General features: G+C 39.5%; 2 protein-coding genes across 4 annotated transcripts; both read left to right on the forward strand.

The window, feature by feature from the left end:
* The first annotated feature begins 3,469 nt into the window (after nt 1-3,469).
* Nucleotides 3,470-15,301, forward strand: LOC144014257 (zinc finger protein 513-like). Of its 3 annotated transcripts, XM_077513954.1 has the most exons (7): nt 3,470-3,627; nt 3,706-3,921; nt 6,109-6,231; nt 6,302-6,430; nt 7,411-7,890; nt 9,958-10,136; nt 12,322-15,301. In XM_077513954.1, exons 2-7 carry the CDS (start codon nt 3,882-3,884, stop codon nt 12,904-12,906), a joined length of 1,536 nt encoding a protein of 511 aa, XP_077370080.1. In that variant the 5' UTR covers nt 3,470-3,627; nt 3,706-3,881; the 3' UTR covers nt 12,907-15,301. The 3 variants fall into 3 exon arrangements, with proteins under 3 accessions (XP_077370080.1, XP_077370082.1, XP_077370083.1); XM_077513956.1 differs by having other exon boundaries at nt 3,479-3,921; nt 6,079-6,231; XM_077513957.1 differs by lacking the exons at nt 3,470-3,627; nt 3,706-3,921 and having other exon boundaries at nt 6,302-6,419.
* A 128-nt stretch (nt 15,302-15,429) lies between these two features.
* plaat1l (phospholipase A and acyltransferase 1-like) lies at nt 15,430-17,739 on the forward strand. The gene is made up of 5 exons (XM_077513958.1): nt 15,430-15,582; nt 15,660-15,798; nt 16,848-16,936; nt 17,012-17,176; nt 17,305-17,739. The coding sequence occupies exons 1-5, from the start codon at nt 15,574-15,576 to the stop codon at nt 17,368-17,370; spliced, it is 468 nt and encodes a 155-aa protein (XP_077370084.1). The 5' UTR covers nt 15,430-15,573; the 3' UTR covers nt 17,371-17,739.
* Nucleotides 17,740-17,873: the final 134 nt, after the last annotated feature.

Consider the following 17,873-nt stretch of genomic DNA (forward strand, 5'->3'; position numbering starts at 1 on the left):
GCCAGTGCAGGCTCTTGTTATAGGAGCCAGACTTATTCAGTCTGTCCCACTGTCACCATTATGATGTGCTGATAAATGAATTAAACAGACTGCATACTCGGACTGCTCTCATTCGGCCATGCATGGTTTTACTTTAATTTTTATAAATGGCTTCATCTGGTGCAGTATGTAGTAGGCCTATAATGTATTGGTGCTACTAACTTTTTTTTTTCTTCTTTTTTTTTAAAAGGGTTCTTTGTTGAACCTCTCATGCAGGGTTCTGTTTGGAACCTTTCACAGAAGGTTCTGGGTATAACTCATATCTCGGTAGAACCCTTTTGTAGGGTTCCAGGTGGAACCTTCATTAATGGTTATAACTGGAACCCAAAAAGGGTTCTCCTATGAGGATGAGCTGGGGAACCTAAAAAGGCTCTAACAAGCACATTTACTTACATTTTCTAAGAGTGTAGTATACAAACACTCTCGGTGCCTGCAGGCCACTCATCAATTGTCAATTCAAACAACAATCATGTCAAGCTTTTAACTGTTTTGTTCCAAAAACGTGTCTATAATCAAGCCATTTTTTTTTTTCCTTTGTCAATTTTGCTAAGTTTTGGTGTCCCAATTTGACTAATTTTACATATTATGTATTCAACACTCAGTTTCTCTTCCCACAACTTGGCAATACAATCCATCCATCCATTTTCTTGACCACTTATTCCTCACAAGGGTAGCGGGGGGTGCTGGCGCCTATCTCAGCTGGCTCTGGGCAGTAGGCGGGGGACAACCTGGACTGGTTGCCAGCCAATCGCAGGGCATGGCAATACAATGTTGCCTTGAAATACTCGGAACCGCACTTACAAGTTTTTCAAGATATTATCATAGTTAACATTTGGATGATTATTTGCTTTGGCTTGTGAGCAGAAACTTGAAATATGAGCGCTACAGCGACAGTGAACTACTAAATTCAACTCACTTCACAGTAAGCCGAAGTTTAGTTAATATTACGGCTAGGTATTGCCGCCTACCTCACGATACGATACGTATCACGATACAGGGGTCACGATACGATACGTGAGCGATACATATGTATCCCAATACTTGATCTTCAAGGTGATACGTATCCCGATATATTACATTAATTTTCTAAATATTTTTGTTAGCAGCTCTAATGGTTTACCACCAAGCAGCTTTCCCAGACACGCCGGGAAACTTTATTAATAGACATGAGCCGATATGAGCAAAAGAAAAAAAAAGTATTAAAATTACAGCTCTAAAATGTGCTTATTTGAAATATTTGGGAAAATAAAAACAGCATTTTTTTTTCATGAAACACATTCTATTTAGTTTTTAAACAAAATATACGAAAATTGGTACATTAAGACACGTGCCACATGTTAAGTTTATAATTAAATAAATGATATATTCTTCCTCTGCTTTCATTTTTCTAAGCAAGACACAGTTTCCAATCACTGGTGAGCTAATTTTGCATTAATTGAAGGCAATTAACTTCAAAGACGCTGGTGGTTTTTATTTTTTAGGTACAATGCAAGCTGCAAAGGCAAACGTTAACTGCCTATTTAAAGTTAACGAGCAATATCGATTCCGACGCCTGCGTATCGATACGTGTATTGTAATGAGGCCCGCAACAATATATTGCCGTATCGATTTTTTGAGCACACCCCTAGCTAATATACAAATAAATATAAATAAACATAAAAAAAAAAGAGGCTTTGCGCTTTAATGCCACTCCCAGTTTAAGTTAAAGTAAAAACAACATAATATATATTAAACAATCACATAGCTTTGCCTAGGAGTATTAGCTTTTATGCTAACAAACGATGCAAAACACCACAGACATGCTTGCATCGGTAGTCGCGGTACACTCACAGGCTTATGTGTTTTATCCTCAACAAAAAAATATGACTATGGGGTATATGTCACGGAAGACTGTTTTTGCACATCAGTTTGTTTCCGGTTCGGTTTGCGACGTGTGGGCTGCGTCAAAATACTTGTGCTTCCGGCTTTGTGCCCCTCAATGCACGTTCGCAACCCGGACCGGAACCAAACTGATGTGCAAAATCACATCCCGCCTCTTCCGTGGCATATACTACTATATTACAATAATTTACTATGTCACAGTAGCAGACGGAGGAGGCGGGACTTATGGGTTTCCACACCTCAGCTTTGTTTCCGCTTCCGGTTTGCGACGTGTGGGCCGCGTCCCAGTACTTGCGCTCCGGTTGCACGTTCCTGTCGACGGTGTAAAGCCCAATTCACACTGACTGCGGAACAGACGCGGTGCGTTCTCCGGACGGCCGCCGTACGGACGCCGCAAGGATAGAACGCTCAAGTCTACGTGTCAATTCACACCAGCTTCGGTGCGGTCACGGTGCGTCTCCGGTGCGGAACTACTGTGGCGATGCGGAAGGTTTCCGCAAGTGTTCTATTTCTTCCGAACGCCGCATGCGGATTTTCATGAAGCTGAAGAAATTACACGAGCCGGACAGGAAATCGAGCGTCTCTCATTAAGGTAAATCCGGTATATTTCGAAATAAAACGGTTTGCAAACTCGTTTTGTGGGGAGGGAAGCCAGCTAGCTGCATAGCATTAGTCGGACATTTAAGACAAAAATGAGCTCAGAATAAATTAAACACAACAAAATGACACTATTTAAACACAAAACGTACCCATGGAAAACAGCCATGGTAGAAGTCCCAGAAATAATGTCCAAAAAGCGTATCGATGTGACAACAGGCAAGTGTGGCTATTGTTTACAAATAGGACTCTATATACACGGTTGTTATTGAGTGAACTCAACTCGCCAGCGTGAACCCCATGTGATCTCGTGGTCTGTCGGGAGTAGATTTCCAGACACGAACGCAAGTGGTGTGAATTGCAGTCCTTGCGCCGTCCATACGGCCGCCGTACGGGAAACGCACCGCGTCCGTTCCTCAGTCAGTGTGAATTGGGCTTTTAAGTGTGTAGTGCGTCTTGTCTCAGTGGTTCGAAGCATTTCAGAGCTGAGAAGCCCTGCACGTGCGGTTGGGGGGCGCAGGGATGGGGGTCCGAGTGTTGGAACACGTTCAGCAGTGGCCGGAAACGGCGCTGATGTGCGGAACCCGGAAGTCCGTAGCATCTACCTCATTCAGGCACGTCAGCAAAACAATTGCATTAATCATGATGCAGAAACTGTTGAATTCTTTACATTCTATTTAATTATGTTATTGGTCGATTTTTGTATGAAGGACAATATAATGGAGTGCTATTTTTACTTAATTGGCATTTCCTTTCATTTGGGAGCGAACGGTGTTGTGAGTTATGAGTGCCCCAGGGAATGATTTTCACTCGTATTCCAAGGCACGACTGTTTGTTTACGAAGCGACATCACACTACAAGATCCACCATCCACTCCGCCAGGTTTCAGTGACGTCATCTAAAGCAAGCCCCACCGCTCGGCAACAGATGTGCTCTGACACCGAGGCGTCCTTTTCTCCATGACAACTATTGTGGTGCGTCCCTTCCCCCCAAACGTCAGTTTATATCCACTGTTGACATGTTGCGTGGAACTTGTGTTTAGCAAGGTGGCTTAGCGAAAGTATCAGCGAACAAAGCGTCCACAGTGATGTTTGGCACCTTGTTCAAAAGGTACAAGAATATTCGCTTGTGAGTTGTGACGCCGCAGCTGTCGTGCTGACAAATGACTTGTTCGTCGCGCCTTTGGAGGAAAAGGAAGGAGGTGACGACAGCGATGACGATGTCGACGGTTGCAGGCGGTTAGCGGGCAGCGCAGCCACAGGCAGGCGAACTGACGGTCCGGTCCGACCCCGCGGAGCCGCTTTAGCGTGGCAGCTGTCAAGCGGGATTTCCTCTACGAGGATCCCCGCGACCAGGAGGCAAAAATGCCGCGGAGAAAACAATCCAACCCGCAGCCGGTCAAACGTGAGTTCTTGGCTTGTTTTGTCTTCTTTTGTTTTGTGTGTGTCAAGAATAACACTTTGGGGTACTTGTGTTTTAAAATGTTTTTTTTTTTTTTTTAAATAGTTCTTTATTCTAATATACTATAGTTTGTAGTGGTTTTAGGGAACAGGAACTGGTCCAACTTATTTGTTGATTTTGCTTGCTCTTCCTCCTCTTTGTGTTTTATCGCATCCTGGCCTGAACGTTGTCTGTCCTTTGACACTTCTTCCTGTTTCCACTTCCGTACCTGACGCCCCCCCCCCCTCCCTCCTCCTCCTCCTCCCCCTCCTCCTTGTTTTTCTTCATCGCTTTTTCTGCTTGTATGTTTGATACAGTATGTCATGTTCAACGTATTTTCGCAGGTTGAAAATGAAGCTTTGGCAGAATGTTTCTCAATGCTGGAAAAGCAGCAGTGCTTTGAAGCTGTTGGCTGTCAAGCTTAACTTTGTTTCCTTTTTTGACTTTGTCCTCTTCACTTATCACATCCTGGCCAGTTTCCTTTGTAGCCTCCTCTCGTACTTCCTGTGTACGTAATTATGCTCTCAAGTCAAGTCCTTTTTATTTTTAGTGTCAATTCTTGACAGAACTTATCTCAAGGCACTTAACACGTCGAGCAGGTCAACAAAACATGCTCTTCAATACATTAAAGAGGAAGTAACAGATACTGACTACTAGCATATTTGATTAATCACATCTTAGAATTTTGATTAATCACGATTAATCGCGTAAGGCTTTTTTATTCATCATTTTTTTGCCCGTCAAATTTAAAAAGCACGTCTTATATGTTAATTATTTCGACATTTAATGTTATGAAGACGTCCTCAAAAAATTTTATCCACTGCACATCCTCTTTTTCTAATAAATTAAAGGGCTACTTGACTCATTGAACAATTTTCAGTAGTGAAAAATTCGTATTTTGTCCAGAATGAATTTGATAACTTCATTATTTTTCATGTACAATACCTTTAAAAAGTAATTTTTCTACTTACTGTCGACTGATCATGACATCACCTGTGCTGAGGAAGTAGCTAACGGCCTATCATGGCTGAGTTTGCTGACCAACCCCAGAAAATAGGTGAGCCATGAGTGGCCATTACCTACTTCCTCAGCACAGGTGATGTCATCATCAGTCGACAGCAAGTAGAAAAATTACTTTTTAAAGGTATTAATTAGTGTTGTTCCGATACTGATACTCGTATCGGCAAAGGTGCCGATACTACATTAAAACAGTGGTATCGGTGACTACTCATAAGTAACATGCCGATACCATTAATTCCAAAGCTAATATAGAATTTTGGATGCAGCATCTTGCGTCTTGCTCGTCCACGACATTCACTGATATGTGACATGCTCACTGCATGCCGATCTAAATGCCAATGGCAGGACAGCTTTTTCATGTTGAGGAAAAAAAAACCCTTAGGTATCGGTATGGTATCGGACAATACTGCAAAGCTGGATAACGGAATCGGTATCGGGAGCCAAAAAACAATTATAGATAAAATATTAAAGGGATACTTATTTAGCCATTTTTGGCAGTCAAACATTAATATTTTGCCTATAATAAATTTGATATTTTCATTTCCTGTACAATTAGTACCTTTAAAAACACATTTTGCAACTTGTCGACTGAAAATGACATCTCAAGTAACCAATCACAGCTCAGCTTGTGAATGTCACATGACCAAACCTAGAAAACAGATGAGCTGTGATTGGTTACCTGAGCTCTTGTGATGTCATTTTCAGTCGACGTTGCAAAATGTGTTTTTAAAGGTACTAATTGTACGTGAAAAATAATGAAAATATAAAATTAATTAGACAAAATATTAACTTTTTATTGCTATAATGGGCTAAATAAGTGAAGTATCCCTTAAAACGTTAGAAAAATTAACTTTTTATAAAGGCCGTTCTCCCCCCACACGTACCTCGGTAGAGGAGATGCCAAGTGAACACGCAACACAGTAATCCCTTTTCTTTCCAAATAAAAGATCTGACAAAAACACAGGAAGTAACCAAAATAAAGCCATTAATAACCCACTTGAAATATAAAATGAAACCATTCAACGATTTGGGGGAAACTAATACATAAATAAACTAAATTACAATAATTTACAAGAGTAATTTTTCTATCTGTTACATTAGGATAAAACGAGTGACATATTTTGTTCCCAGTGGAGTTGGAAGATGGTGACGTGGCATGCAACGCGGGCTGTCTGGTTCTGGACGATGACTTTTTGCTTAATGGGGAGTTGGGCTTTGGCAACTCTGAAATCATGAGTTTAGACACAGATTCGGGTCAGTAACATACACACAACTCATATTCAAAAGGCCAGAATATTAAAGCATTTCTTGTCTTTACGATCAGATCTGTTTTCTCTGAGTGTGGAGGAGGAGTCTACGGGGCTAACAGATGCAAGATTGCCACCGTTCCGCTCATGTAAAGGTTGTACTCAACTTTGTGACACGCCACTGGGAGGAGCCAGGTTTGAGCTTGGTAACTTCACTTCCTCCCATGTTGCATTTTACGACGACGTCACACATTTGTCATTTCGGGGTTGGAACCTGTCGGTACCTCACGATACGATACGATACGATAGGTGATACAAGGCTCACGATAATGATTACCTCACGATATGATGATACGCGATTATTTGTCAGGTAATAAATTCACGATAATAATTCGGTAATAAATTCTACGATAACACTACTCAAGACATACTTTTTTTTTTTTTTCCCCAATGAGAAAATAGCTTCTTTTTGGACCATTCCTGAAACACATTAAAAATGGTGTCTTCTTCACAGTAAGTACTTTAGAGTATTTTTAAAATATTTATAAAATAAAATGAATAATAAATAAATATTTACATTTTAAATTTTCAAATGTAAATGTCTTTTTAACAGACATCTTTCTGTGAACAAATTTGTCTTAAACACTATTGTCATGCAATATATGTCAGTCAGTCACAGTCAATTGTTTCATTTTCTAAACTGTGACACAATTTTTTGTGTAACATTGCAAAAGTAAATAAATAAAATGACTTAAATATCCAATCCAATGAAATCAATCTTAATATTCCCCAGAAATTGTGTGCATCAAAAAGTCAAAACATAAAATATGTTTTAAAACGTTAAAATTGAATATATAATCCACATTTTTCATAGAAACGTATGCAAAACTGAGTCAGTTGCTGGACAGATAAATGTTCTACAAAAGTACAAGTCAGCTGATGAGTCTTCTTCGCCTGAAGACTTCCGTACATTTCCCCGGCACTCTTAAGAGGCGCTTCCCCCTAGTGGCCGGCCAAGTAATTGCTCAATAAGTAATGAACAATGGAGTCGTTATAGTGGCTGTATATTAACTACAAATATCGAGATACTTGCGTAGGCATATTGATAATCTATTGTGAGACAAAGTATCACGAGATCGATATATCGTCACACTCCTAATAATGATCATATTTATCTCCCCTGCAGGAGTGGGCTCAGAACCCTACTGCCTCACCTGTGAAGGGCGTGTCCAGAGTGCTGCCTCCGAGCCCACGCAGATGTTGGATGCCAAGATTGAGGACGGATCCCTCGGCGGTGTGGCCGACGGAAAGCAAAGGAGCAAAAGTCAAATGGGAGCAACTGGCGACCTTCCTCATAAAGTCTACTCGTGCTCACTGTGCGCCTTCACTTCCCGCTACTCCAATCACCTGAAACGCCACATGCACATCCACGACGGCCAGAAACCGTACCGCTGCCCCGTGTGCCCCTACGCTTCCATCCAGCTGGTCAACCTGCAGCGCCACACGCGCACGCACACGGGAGAAAAGCCGTACCGCTGCCATCAGTGCAGTTACGCCTGCAGTTCCCTCGGCAACCTGCGCCGGCACCAGCGCATGCACACGCCGCACTATCGGGCCAAGCGGAATAACGACAGGAGGAGAAAAGTCCATGGCAAAAGTGAAAAAGGTCGAAAATTTTGTATCATTTATTCACTCACTTTTAAATCTTCATGTGTGTTAGAATTGGAAAGCAGCACGGTGGTCGAGTGGTTTCACACATCCACTTTGCAGTTCTGAGGTTTGGGGGACTTGTGAGATTTTTGTGAGGATGAGTGCTTGTTTTGCTTCATGATTGGCTGCTGGTGTTTGAACCAAATTAAGATTACAAATCACTTAAGAAAAAAAATCACTTCAATTGGTAACACACGATTGAATTAAATTAATCCAAATTGAATACAGGTATATAGAGTTTAATTAATTATGCGTTCATTAAATTTAATATATTCACTTGAATTAAATTAATCCAAAGTGAGTATATTACGTTTAATGAACTCATAATTAATTACATTTAAATAAGTTAATCAAAAATGAATAAAAAAAATAAATTAATTAAATTAATCCAAAATTAAATCAAAGTGAATATATTAAGTTTAATGAACTCATAATTAAACTTAAATTAATCCAAAGTAATATTTTAGTTTGATGAACTCATACTTAAACTTAAATACGTTAATCAGAAACTAATTCAAAGTGAATATATTAAGTTTAATGAACTCTTAATTAAACTTAATAAAGTTATTCCATAGTTAATCCAAAGTGAATATATTAAGTTTAATGAACTCATAATTAATTCAACTTAATTAAGTTATTCCAAAATTAATCTATTAAATTTAATGAACTCAAAATTAAACTTAATTAAATGAATCCAAAGTGAATATATTAAGTTTAATTAACTCATAATTAAACTTAAATTAATCCAAAGTAATATTTTAGTTTGATGAACTCATACTTAAACTTAAATAAGTTAATCAGAAACTAATTCAAAGTGAATATTAAGTTTAATGAACTCTTAATTAAACTTAATAAAGTTATTCCATAGTTAATCCAAAGTGAATATATTAAGTTTAATGAACTCATAATTAATTCAACTTAATTAAGTTATTCCAAAATTAATCTATTAAATGTAATGAACTCAAAATTAAACTTAATTAAATGAATCCAAAGTGAATATATTAAGTTTAATTAACTCAAAATTAAATTTAATTAAGTGAATCCAAAATTAATCCAAAGTGAACATATTAAGTTTAATGAACTAATTTAACGAATCAATATGTGGAGGAACTCAATATGCGTGTGCATTTAGTATGAGCTAATTTTTATTACAATGTTGTGACCTTTTTTTTTTTTTTTTTTTTTTTTAAATCGCCAATCTTCCCACAATATCGTGATACAGTGGTACCTCTACTTACGAAATTAATTGGTTCTGGAAGAAAGTTCTTAAGTAGAAAATTTTGTTTCTTTGTTTCTTTTAAACAAATTATGAAACGTCATGGAAACTTCCGGTATGGCAAGGCATCTTTTTCAAAAAAAAAAAAAAAAAAAAAAAAAGGTCCGTCTCGTCGCAATTAAAAACTTACTGTGCCTTCATCAATCACCAATTGTTTGAATTTTTGCACAAATTCGTTGGCCGTTAGTTCATACACCCCATGGGCCGCGGGATGAATGATGAGGACGCTGTATAGACACCGATCTAGTATACGCTCATACCTATGGTAAAGGTTCCTCTTAGCCAATGGGATGCCAGAACGATGCACTAACACCGATCTAGTATTTACGCTCGTAGGTACCTATGGTAGGAAACAGCCATAGCCTAAAGTATGTTGCGTTTGGTAATGTATTTTTACCTTTCGTATCTAGAAATTTCTTTCGTAACAAGAGGCAATATTTTCCCGTTGAGGAGTTTCGTAACTCGAAAATTTCGTATGATAAGACGTTCGTAAGTAGAGGTTCCACTGTAATTAGCATATCGTGATGTATGGATATCGTTACATCCCTAGTTTAGAAAGATGCTAGTTGAGGCAGCTACAACTACAATTGCTCCCCACACAGCTCAATGTACCCAATCACACATCATCATGTGTATGATATGCAACAAGAGTAGAAATATGGCGGCAAATTTCATTCCAGAGTGTAAAACTGAAATTTAGAGATTAACAGCGCATCATCTCATCTCGTCTTGGTTGTCCTGTTCTAGCCGTCTCAAACCTGACGCTGCAAGTTACTCAGGAGTCGGCTTACCTGCAGGCCGAGGGTAGGCTGAGCTCCCCTGCCGGCCCGCTGTCGCCTGTCCTGCTTTTTCCGCTGTGCTGCCGCCTGTGTGGCCGCACGCTGGAGGAGGATGGCATCAACAACATGGAGGACGGCGATCGACAGGTGAGTGAAATTCAACTGGACTGTAAAAGTGTTTATGCTTCTATAAAAACGAAAACGATTTTTGCAATTTAAAACACAATATATAGTTTTTCATATTTGATCTAAAAAGGTCATTATGACTTGAAAGCAGCAGTTTGATACTCTTCAAGCTGTTTATTGCCACTCTCAGCTGAAGGTAACTGTTGAACATTTTAAACTAACAACATAGCCTCTGCTACCCGATTGCTAACATCAAGTAGGAAACTTAATAAAAAATTTAAAAAAAAAATGGAAATCAGAACACAAATATTACTGTATTTTCCGCACTCTAAGGCGCACCGAAAAGCCTTCAATTTTTTCAAAAGCTGACCATGCGCCTTATAATCCAGTGCGCCTTATATATGGATCAATATTGAGCCGCAACAGGTCTCTCTGTCAAGACGCTATCGGTGACCTTGCACGATCGGTGACGCGCATGCGCAGAAGATCCCGCCATCTTGGATCGCTAGCCAATACTAATACTTTACCTCAGAGAAAATAATAAAACAGCTGTTTTTTCATTTTGGGAGTGAATGGAGTTGTCAGAAAGCTGGTTTGTAATCTATTCATAAAGTTTGACTGACCTATCTGACCTTTGTTGACATTTCCTTTAGCGCAGCATCATCTAATGGATGCATAACATAACCCCAGCCTATACTGTAGTGCCTTTATATATGGAAAAAGTTTTCAAATATGTCATTCATTGAAGGTGCGCCTTATAATGCGGTGCGCCTTATATATGGAAAAAGTTTTGAAATATGTCATTCATTGAAGGTGCGCCTTATAATGAGGTGTGCCTTATAGTGCGGAAAATACGGTACATAGCGCACATACCAGAATGCAGCACAATTGAGGGAAAAAAAGCGTGACAAAATAATTCTTTTCAATTCTCTTTGATTATATAATTGGATATTTTTTCATCCATCCATTTTCTTGACCGCTTATTCCTCACAAGGGTCGCGGGGGCTGCTGGCGCCTATCTCAGCTGGCTCTGGGCAGTAGGCGGGGGACACCCTGGACCGGTTGTCAGCCAATCGCAGGGCACACAGAGACGAACAACCATCCACACTCACACGCACACCTAGGGACAATTCGGAGCGCCCAATTAACCTGCCATGCATGTCTTTGGAATGTGGGAGGAGACCGGAGTACCCGGAAAAGACCCACGCGGGAACGGGGAGAACATGCAAACTCCACCCAGGAAGGTCCAGGCCTGGACTCGAACCGGAGATGTATATTTTTTAAAGTAGATATTATATAATGCTATTTTTCTCAATTAAAAAAAAAAACTTGAATAGAAAAAAAGTGTTTGTTTGACAATTTTTTTTAATTTGCAAACTCCCTCATAAGTACATGTGGAGTAGGAAGTACATACTAGAAAATTTACAAGAGGAAAAATGTTTTCTGTCATTTAAAAAATGCAAAATAAAATAACTGAAAAAAAAAATGGTCATCATTATAAAAAAAAAAAAAAAAAAAAAAGAACTCAAATAAATCCTACAACACAGGGATGGGCAATCCATGGCCCACACTGGGTGGCCCCTTAATTTGTTTAAAAAAACAAAACAAAAATCAAACACTGATAAACATTCGATATCATCTGTGAACAATTATTGGTATATTGGGGTAAAAAAAAAGTCTTGGAAGAAAAAAAGAAAAATCGAAAATATGAAATAAACTAATGAAAAATGGGTGCCAAACTGCGAATATTTAACTGCAGTTTTCTGTTGCAATATCACCATTCACCACTAGATGGCAAACATGGCTTAGTTCTGCTCACAGCATCTCTTATACTGTCCTATACTACATTTTTTTTTGCGCAAATATGGAATGATATGTGAGAGCCCTTTTTGCACTGGAAAAAAAACCCTTTTGCTTTAAACCCTTGGTTGTTGTGTTAGAAAAGTGTTGTTTTTTTTATACATGCATTGAAAAATATATTATCAAAAAGAAACTATATTAACAGTAACTGTTTTGCATTTATGCACATATTTTGTCCATAATTAAAATAGTATTTTTTTTATACATCTATTTAGGAAGTGTGGTCCTATGTAGCCCCCAAGTAACACAGCTAAAAAAATAAAATAAAATAAAAAATTGTGACCTGCTCCAGCATTTAAGTTTCCCATCCCTGCTGCAATCCTTCCTAAGCTTGTTTTGTTTTCAGGTGTGCCATCGTTGCTCGTCGGACCCGCCACTCAAAGATGACCTTGATTGCTCAAAACATCAATTTGGGCCTCTGGAGTCCCACCAACGTGGCAACCGGCTGTACCACTGCCCTCGGTGCCCCTTTCTCTCCCACTACCCCAATCACCTGGCCCGCCACGCCCGCATCCACTCCAAAGAGAAACCTCACCGCTGTCCGCAGTGCCCCTACACCTCCTCCCACCCGGACAACCTCAAGCGACACCTGCGCGTGCACACGGGCGAGAAGCCGTACGAGTGCCCGTCGTGCAGCTACGCCTGCGGCAACCTGGCCAACCTGCGGCGCCACGAGCGCGTCCACTCGGGCGCCAAGCCCTTTCGCTGTCACATTTGCGCCTACTCGTGCAACCAGAGCATGAACTTGAAGAGGCACATGTTGCGACACACCGGCGAGAAGCCGTACGCCTGCGCTGAGTGCGACTACACTACCGGCCACTTGGACAACTACAAACGCCATCAGAGGAAACGCGGACATGGCGTGGACAACTGGTACCGGCGCGGCCTCGGCTGGGCCAAACAGAGTCAGGAGAACCAAGGACACGCTTAATCAAGCAATCAATTAATTAATCAATCAATCAAACCTTATTTAGATAGTACCTTTCATACATTAAAATGCAACTCACTGTGCTAAACTATTCAAACATCCATAATACAATTAAAAAAAACACACACACACACCCCAAAAAATAAAATAAAATGGCGGGGCACAGAGAAACCATGTGAGGAAAAGGCTTCCAGGAAACACTGGAGCTAAAAACTAAAATACAAAATAGAATTACTACTTACAGAACTACTTGACTTGGACTTGAGAATGAGAGTTTATGAGAATTTTTGAGAATCAAGTTTATACAAGTTAAATCCTGGAGACTTCACTTGTTACAGTAAATATTTGAAGATGCAAAGAAAAATGGAGACACTGCTTTTTTCCCCCTCCCAAACAGACCAATGTTTTTTCTGTAAAATTGGATCATTTTTTTTCTTCATTTACAATATACATTTTAATGGTGCAATGTTCCCCATACATTGCAGAAAAAAGGGAGGGGGGGGGGGAGGGGGTGCTCTTTTATTTTGAACACAAAACTGTACTTACAGATCAGAGATGAGCGGCCCCATACGGCTTGCTACTACAACCCCGAGCAAAAAGTATGGACAAAACATTGCTGGTCAGTAAATGTTACTTTTATAGAGCAAGTGCAGGGAAATAAATATGAAATCACTCCATTCTGAGGAAAAGAAATGGAATCATGAAAAACAGAAAAGAAAGAAGAAAAAGAAAAAACAAAACGCATCACTAGTATTTGTTACGCCCCTCCAGTCAAAAATTACGAGTCCAAGTGGTTCTTGTTAACAACAGGCAATTATTGCGATTAAGCATGCCGTGAGAACTGTACAAAATACAGAAAACACCATATTAAGGAGCTAAATAACACAAAATAATTCTCACAGAGAACATAACAATATACACATTCAAGATATAACATCCATTTGCCATATAGGCCTGCAAACATCCCCTAAATAAGCCTGCTAAGATGCTAGCATGCTAGCGAGCTAACAGTAGGACACAACTTCCAAAAGACATCGTAATACTAGTGCAAATGCTTGCAAATATGTTACCTCATTTGCTGCATGTACTACAGAGGAGTAAAATCGCTTCTTTAGACGGCTAATTGACGCCAGCTGATCCTTCCGCTAGAAGTTGTTTGTCTTTTCGAAGGTGGAAGGATCAGCTGGCTGCAATGTGTCAATTAGCCGTAGGCCGACTAGGAATGTGATTTACATTTACAGGAATAAACTCTTGAATATGCTTCGATACAACAGACTATGAGCAGCCCATATCTTTGGCAACCATTCGTGTAGAGTTACCTTCTTCAAGAAGTTTGATATTCCTGTCTTTGGTCTCAACAGACATCTCCCTTGCTGGAGCCATGATTCTTGCCAATCCACTTGGTCCAGCAGCCCTCCAAGGTGTGATAACTACACTGTTTTTAACTGCTGACTAACAAGCAGATGTCATTTGAGACAGGTGCCCAATTAAGGAAAGGAAATTGACTGGGTGTGTCCTTATTTTCTGCTCAAAATGGAGTGATTCCATATTTTTTTTTAATCAGAATGGAGTGATTCCATATTTATTTCCCGAACTGCGACCATGGAATTTGTAATCCTGTAATTTAAGTTGTAATATCACCATCTACCACTGGATGGCAGACGTGGCCTAGTTGCACTTGCACAGGGTCATATCTGCCCTATAGTAGGCCTAATTTTTTTTGCGGATTAGGATTGTAGGACAAAGTACCTAAATAACATTAAAATTTGGAGTGTTGATAGTGAAAAAAACAACACAAAATGAGTTCTCGGTCAGCAGTTTTGTGCTGTTTATTGAATTGTCATTTTTATGCAAGTGACATTTTTTTGCAACTGGAAAATACAGGAGAGAAATGTATGATGAAAAACATGTATTTTGTATTTTCGTATCATTTTTTACATACCACTGCCAGCAGGCTGAAACAAGTCACAAGTTGGTGATTTAAAAAAAAAAAAAAAAAATGTTTAATTTTGGGCAGTCCACAATATGTGTGGGTGTCATTTTTACAAATTATCAAATACTGACGGAGTGATTTTTAAGATCGCAGGTTTGGGCCCAACTCCAGCAATGTACATGACAAATGACTTCCAGATAGTATATATTAATAAGGTCTTGACTTGCCCAAGACGTAATACCTCGAGATGAATAAGACTGGAGACTAATGAAACTTGATCCCATGTCTGGGATGTCTTTCACTTCATATCAGGGAACAGCTCAATTCGGGTGCCTTCGTACTGACAGACTTTAGAGCTCATAATCAGTTGAGTCTGATTTTCACTGCATTTACAACATTGATGTCAATCTTTGTTCACCTTTTGATACATTCTGATGTCATTTTCCAAATAAAAGAGCATTTTTATATGGTGTGATTTGATGAATATACTGTAAATACCAAAAAAATTGACTTCCTCTTTTCAGCCCTTGAGCAGGAAGCAGCTGCTTCACAAGCAGTGAAGAGCACTCAGCCGTGGATGTCCCCTACAAACGCCCACATCAACTTCAGATGCCATTGTGGCCATAAGCAAATGTTGTACCATGGCTAGGGAGGGGTTGCCATGTTGTGACTGACACATCCCTCACATTGCCACTTCAACCTATACCACAACAGATGCGCACTGACTGCTTGAGATCATGGGCCAGGTGGGAAAAAAAATAATAAAATAAACCTCTTGTTCTTTATTCAGGAGACAACAAATTTGTGTCTCTTGTCCGTCCAGTCTATGCCGAAACCTTACCCGCCCAAGCTGTTCCCTGGAGACATCGTGGAGTATCCGAGGAACAAGTACTTCTCCCACTTTGCCATCTATTACGGGGAGAGGGATGGCGTTCGCTACGTGGCTCACCTGACATCTCGAGGTACGGACTAGTGTGTACAAAAAGTCTACACACCTCTGTTTTTATTTTTTAAGCAATCATATTCAAACAGGATAAATGCAGTGGTGGAAGGTGGAATTTTCTCGGCCGGGGGGGGTTCCCATTTCAGACATAACATTCCCAATACCCAACAGATAGAAAAGGGAGGACCTCCCTTTTTTTTCTTTTTTAGATGAGCAAGGGAGAAACGAGAGGAATATGTGTTATAATTCCCAAACTATGCTTGCACTGCGGGGGAGCACAGTGCAGGATATGGGAAGGAAGGAAGGGAAAAAAAAACAAAAAAAAACACACCTCACCACATAATGTAGCCACATTATGATGAAACATTACAACAAAGCTTCGAAGATATAGTTTTTTAAAGGGACATTCAGTGATCCCTAGTGCCATCAAGTGGTCAAAGAATATCATTAGAAGCACACTACGGTGGCTCAGAAGAGATCACATTTGGCAATTCTAATTTTTGCGTGAGATTATATGAAATTAAAAACATTTATTTATATTGACTTATTATGATTAAGTTCCTGCATTCCGTAACACGTCAGAAAATGAGTAAAAATGTTGATCCTTGTATTCCAAAGTAAAAGCAGATGTTTGCAAATGTCTTCTTTGGATGAAACACAAACATTAATAAAAACTCATTTGATTAATCAATTGTTGCTACTATGAATAAAAGCAAGATTGAAATTTCGTGGCTGTCATTTGAGGAGGCATGTCTGCTGCTCGTTATCAAAAGAAGAAGAATACCTTACCTGCAGTCAAGTATTGTGGCTTTGGGGTTGTTTTTCTTCAGATGGAAAGATTTAAAAGAAAAAACAACCCAAAACAAAACAATTGAGTTGTACAAATTGTAGGTCACATAAATGCTGTAAAAACTTTTGAACTGATTTACCTTGGTCTGTTTTATTTTTTGTTTAGTTTTTTTTAATTAGAACAACCTGGCATTTGAACGGTATCATCAACGGTACATTTTCATTTGTTTTGTTTCTAAATTTCAAGTTACCCTTTTTAAGGATTACGTGCTTTCACAGATTCTGACAACAAGCTGCCCCTCTTTGGCCGGGCCCTCCGTTCCGAAGTCAAATTAGATCCGATCGAGCTGCTGGGGAATAAGTACAAGGTGATAATAGTTCACATGATTTATGAGTGCAGCTTCAATATGCAAATGACTCAGAAAAATCTTGACGCTGTTCAGGTGAACAACATGCTGGATGACTGCTTCCCGGCCAGAGATTTCCACAGTATTGTGAAACAGGCCATCGATGACATGATCGGACAGGAAGTGACCTTTGACATTTTGTTCCACAACAGCGAGCACCAGGCCACGCTCTTTAGATACGGAGTTAAAAAGTCAAAGCAGGTCACAGCGCGCAATGCTTTCATGATGTCACTCAAATATGTTTTTGCAACCACGTGAGGCTGCTCAACATCACATGAGGCTAAAGTCATAAAATTACAGTTGTGTGTTTGTGTGTCTGTGTGTTGCAGATTGAGACAATCTATGAGCACATCATGCCCTCATGGGAGAAGCTGTTTGAGAAGAAGAAGCTGTGAAAATGTTTCACATTAATAGCAACGATATTGACAACATTAGAAAATCTGCCCTATTCAAAGGGAAATCAAACGAAACATTTTCTTTACAACAATACGTTGAACGGGACCCTGTTAGTCCAAACATGGGATTGTAATTAATATTGTGTTTGTGGAATATGAATTGAGCAGCAAAACCCACGCATTTTTATCCATAGATATGCACACTTAGATGTCTCAAGGAAGGCGGAGTCGTTTTCAAACAGTTTTGGCTTGATTTACCTTCAAGTCATTTTGTCTTTTATTTGAGCATCTTGATTGCTCCCTTTGAAGAAAAAAATAAATCGCATGATTTGTTTTTTTTTTTGTCAAATAAAACTACTTTGTATCGTGTACGTGGAATGATTGTAATTGTCACGTTTGTACTATTTTTAAGCGTGAGGTATTCTATCAAATCTTTTAATCCGTCTACATTTTCAGGCAGTGTGAGACATCATTTTGTTGACTAGCGTAGAGGAACTTTGAAT

This window comes from Festucalex cinctus, chromosome 2 (assembly GCF_051991245.1).
Source record: "Festucalex cinctus isolate MCC-2025b chromosome 2, RoL_Fcin_1.0, whole genome shotgun sequence".
Lineage (NCBI taxonomy): Eukaryota > Metazoa > Chordata > Actinopteri > Syngnathiformes > Syngnathidae > Festucalex > Festucalex cinctus.

Excerpts from the sequence above, each read along its gene's own strand:
- LOC144014257 (XM_077513954.1), top strand. The coding sequence starts at position 3,882 with ATGCCGCGGAGAAAACAATCCAACCCGCAGCCGGTCAAAC. Across the intron at positions 3,922-6,108 it reads CAACCCGCAGCCGGTCAAAC|TGGAGTTGGAAGATGGTGAC; the intron begins GTGAGTTCTTGG and ends TTTTGTTCCCAG. Across the intron at positions 6,431-7,410 it reads AGGAGCCAGGTTTGAGCTTG|GAGTGGGCTCAGAACCCTAC; the intron begins GTAACTTCACTT and ends TCTCCCCTGCAG.
- plaat1l (XM_077513958.1), top strand. Across the intron at positions 15,799-16,847 it reads GGCTCACCTGACATCTCGAG|ATTCTGACAACAAGCTGCCC; the intron begins GTACGGACTAGT and ends GTGCTTTCACAG. Across the intron at positions 16,937-17,011 it reads TGCTGGGGAATAAGTACAAG|GTGAACAACATGCTGGATGA; the intron begins GTGATAATAGTT and ends GACGCTGTTCAG.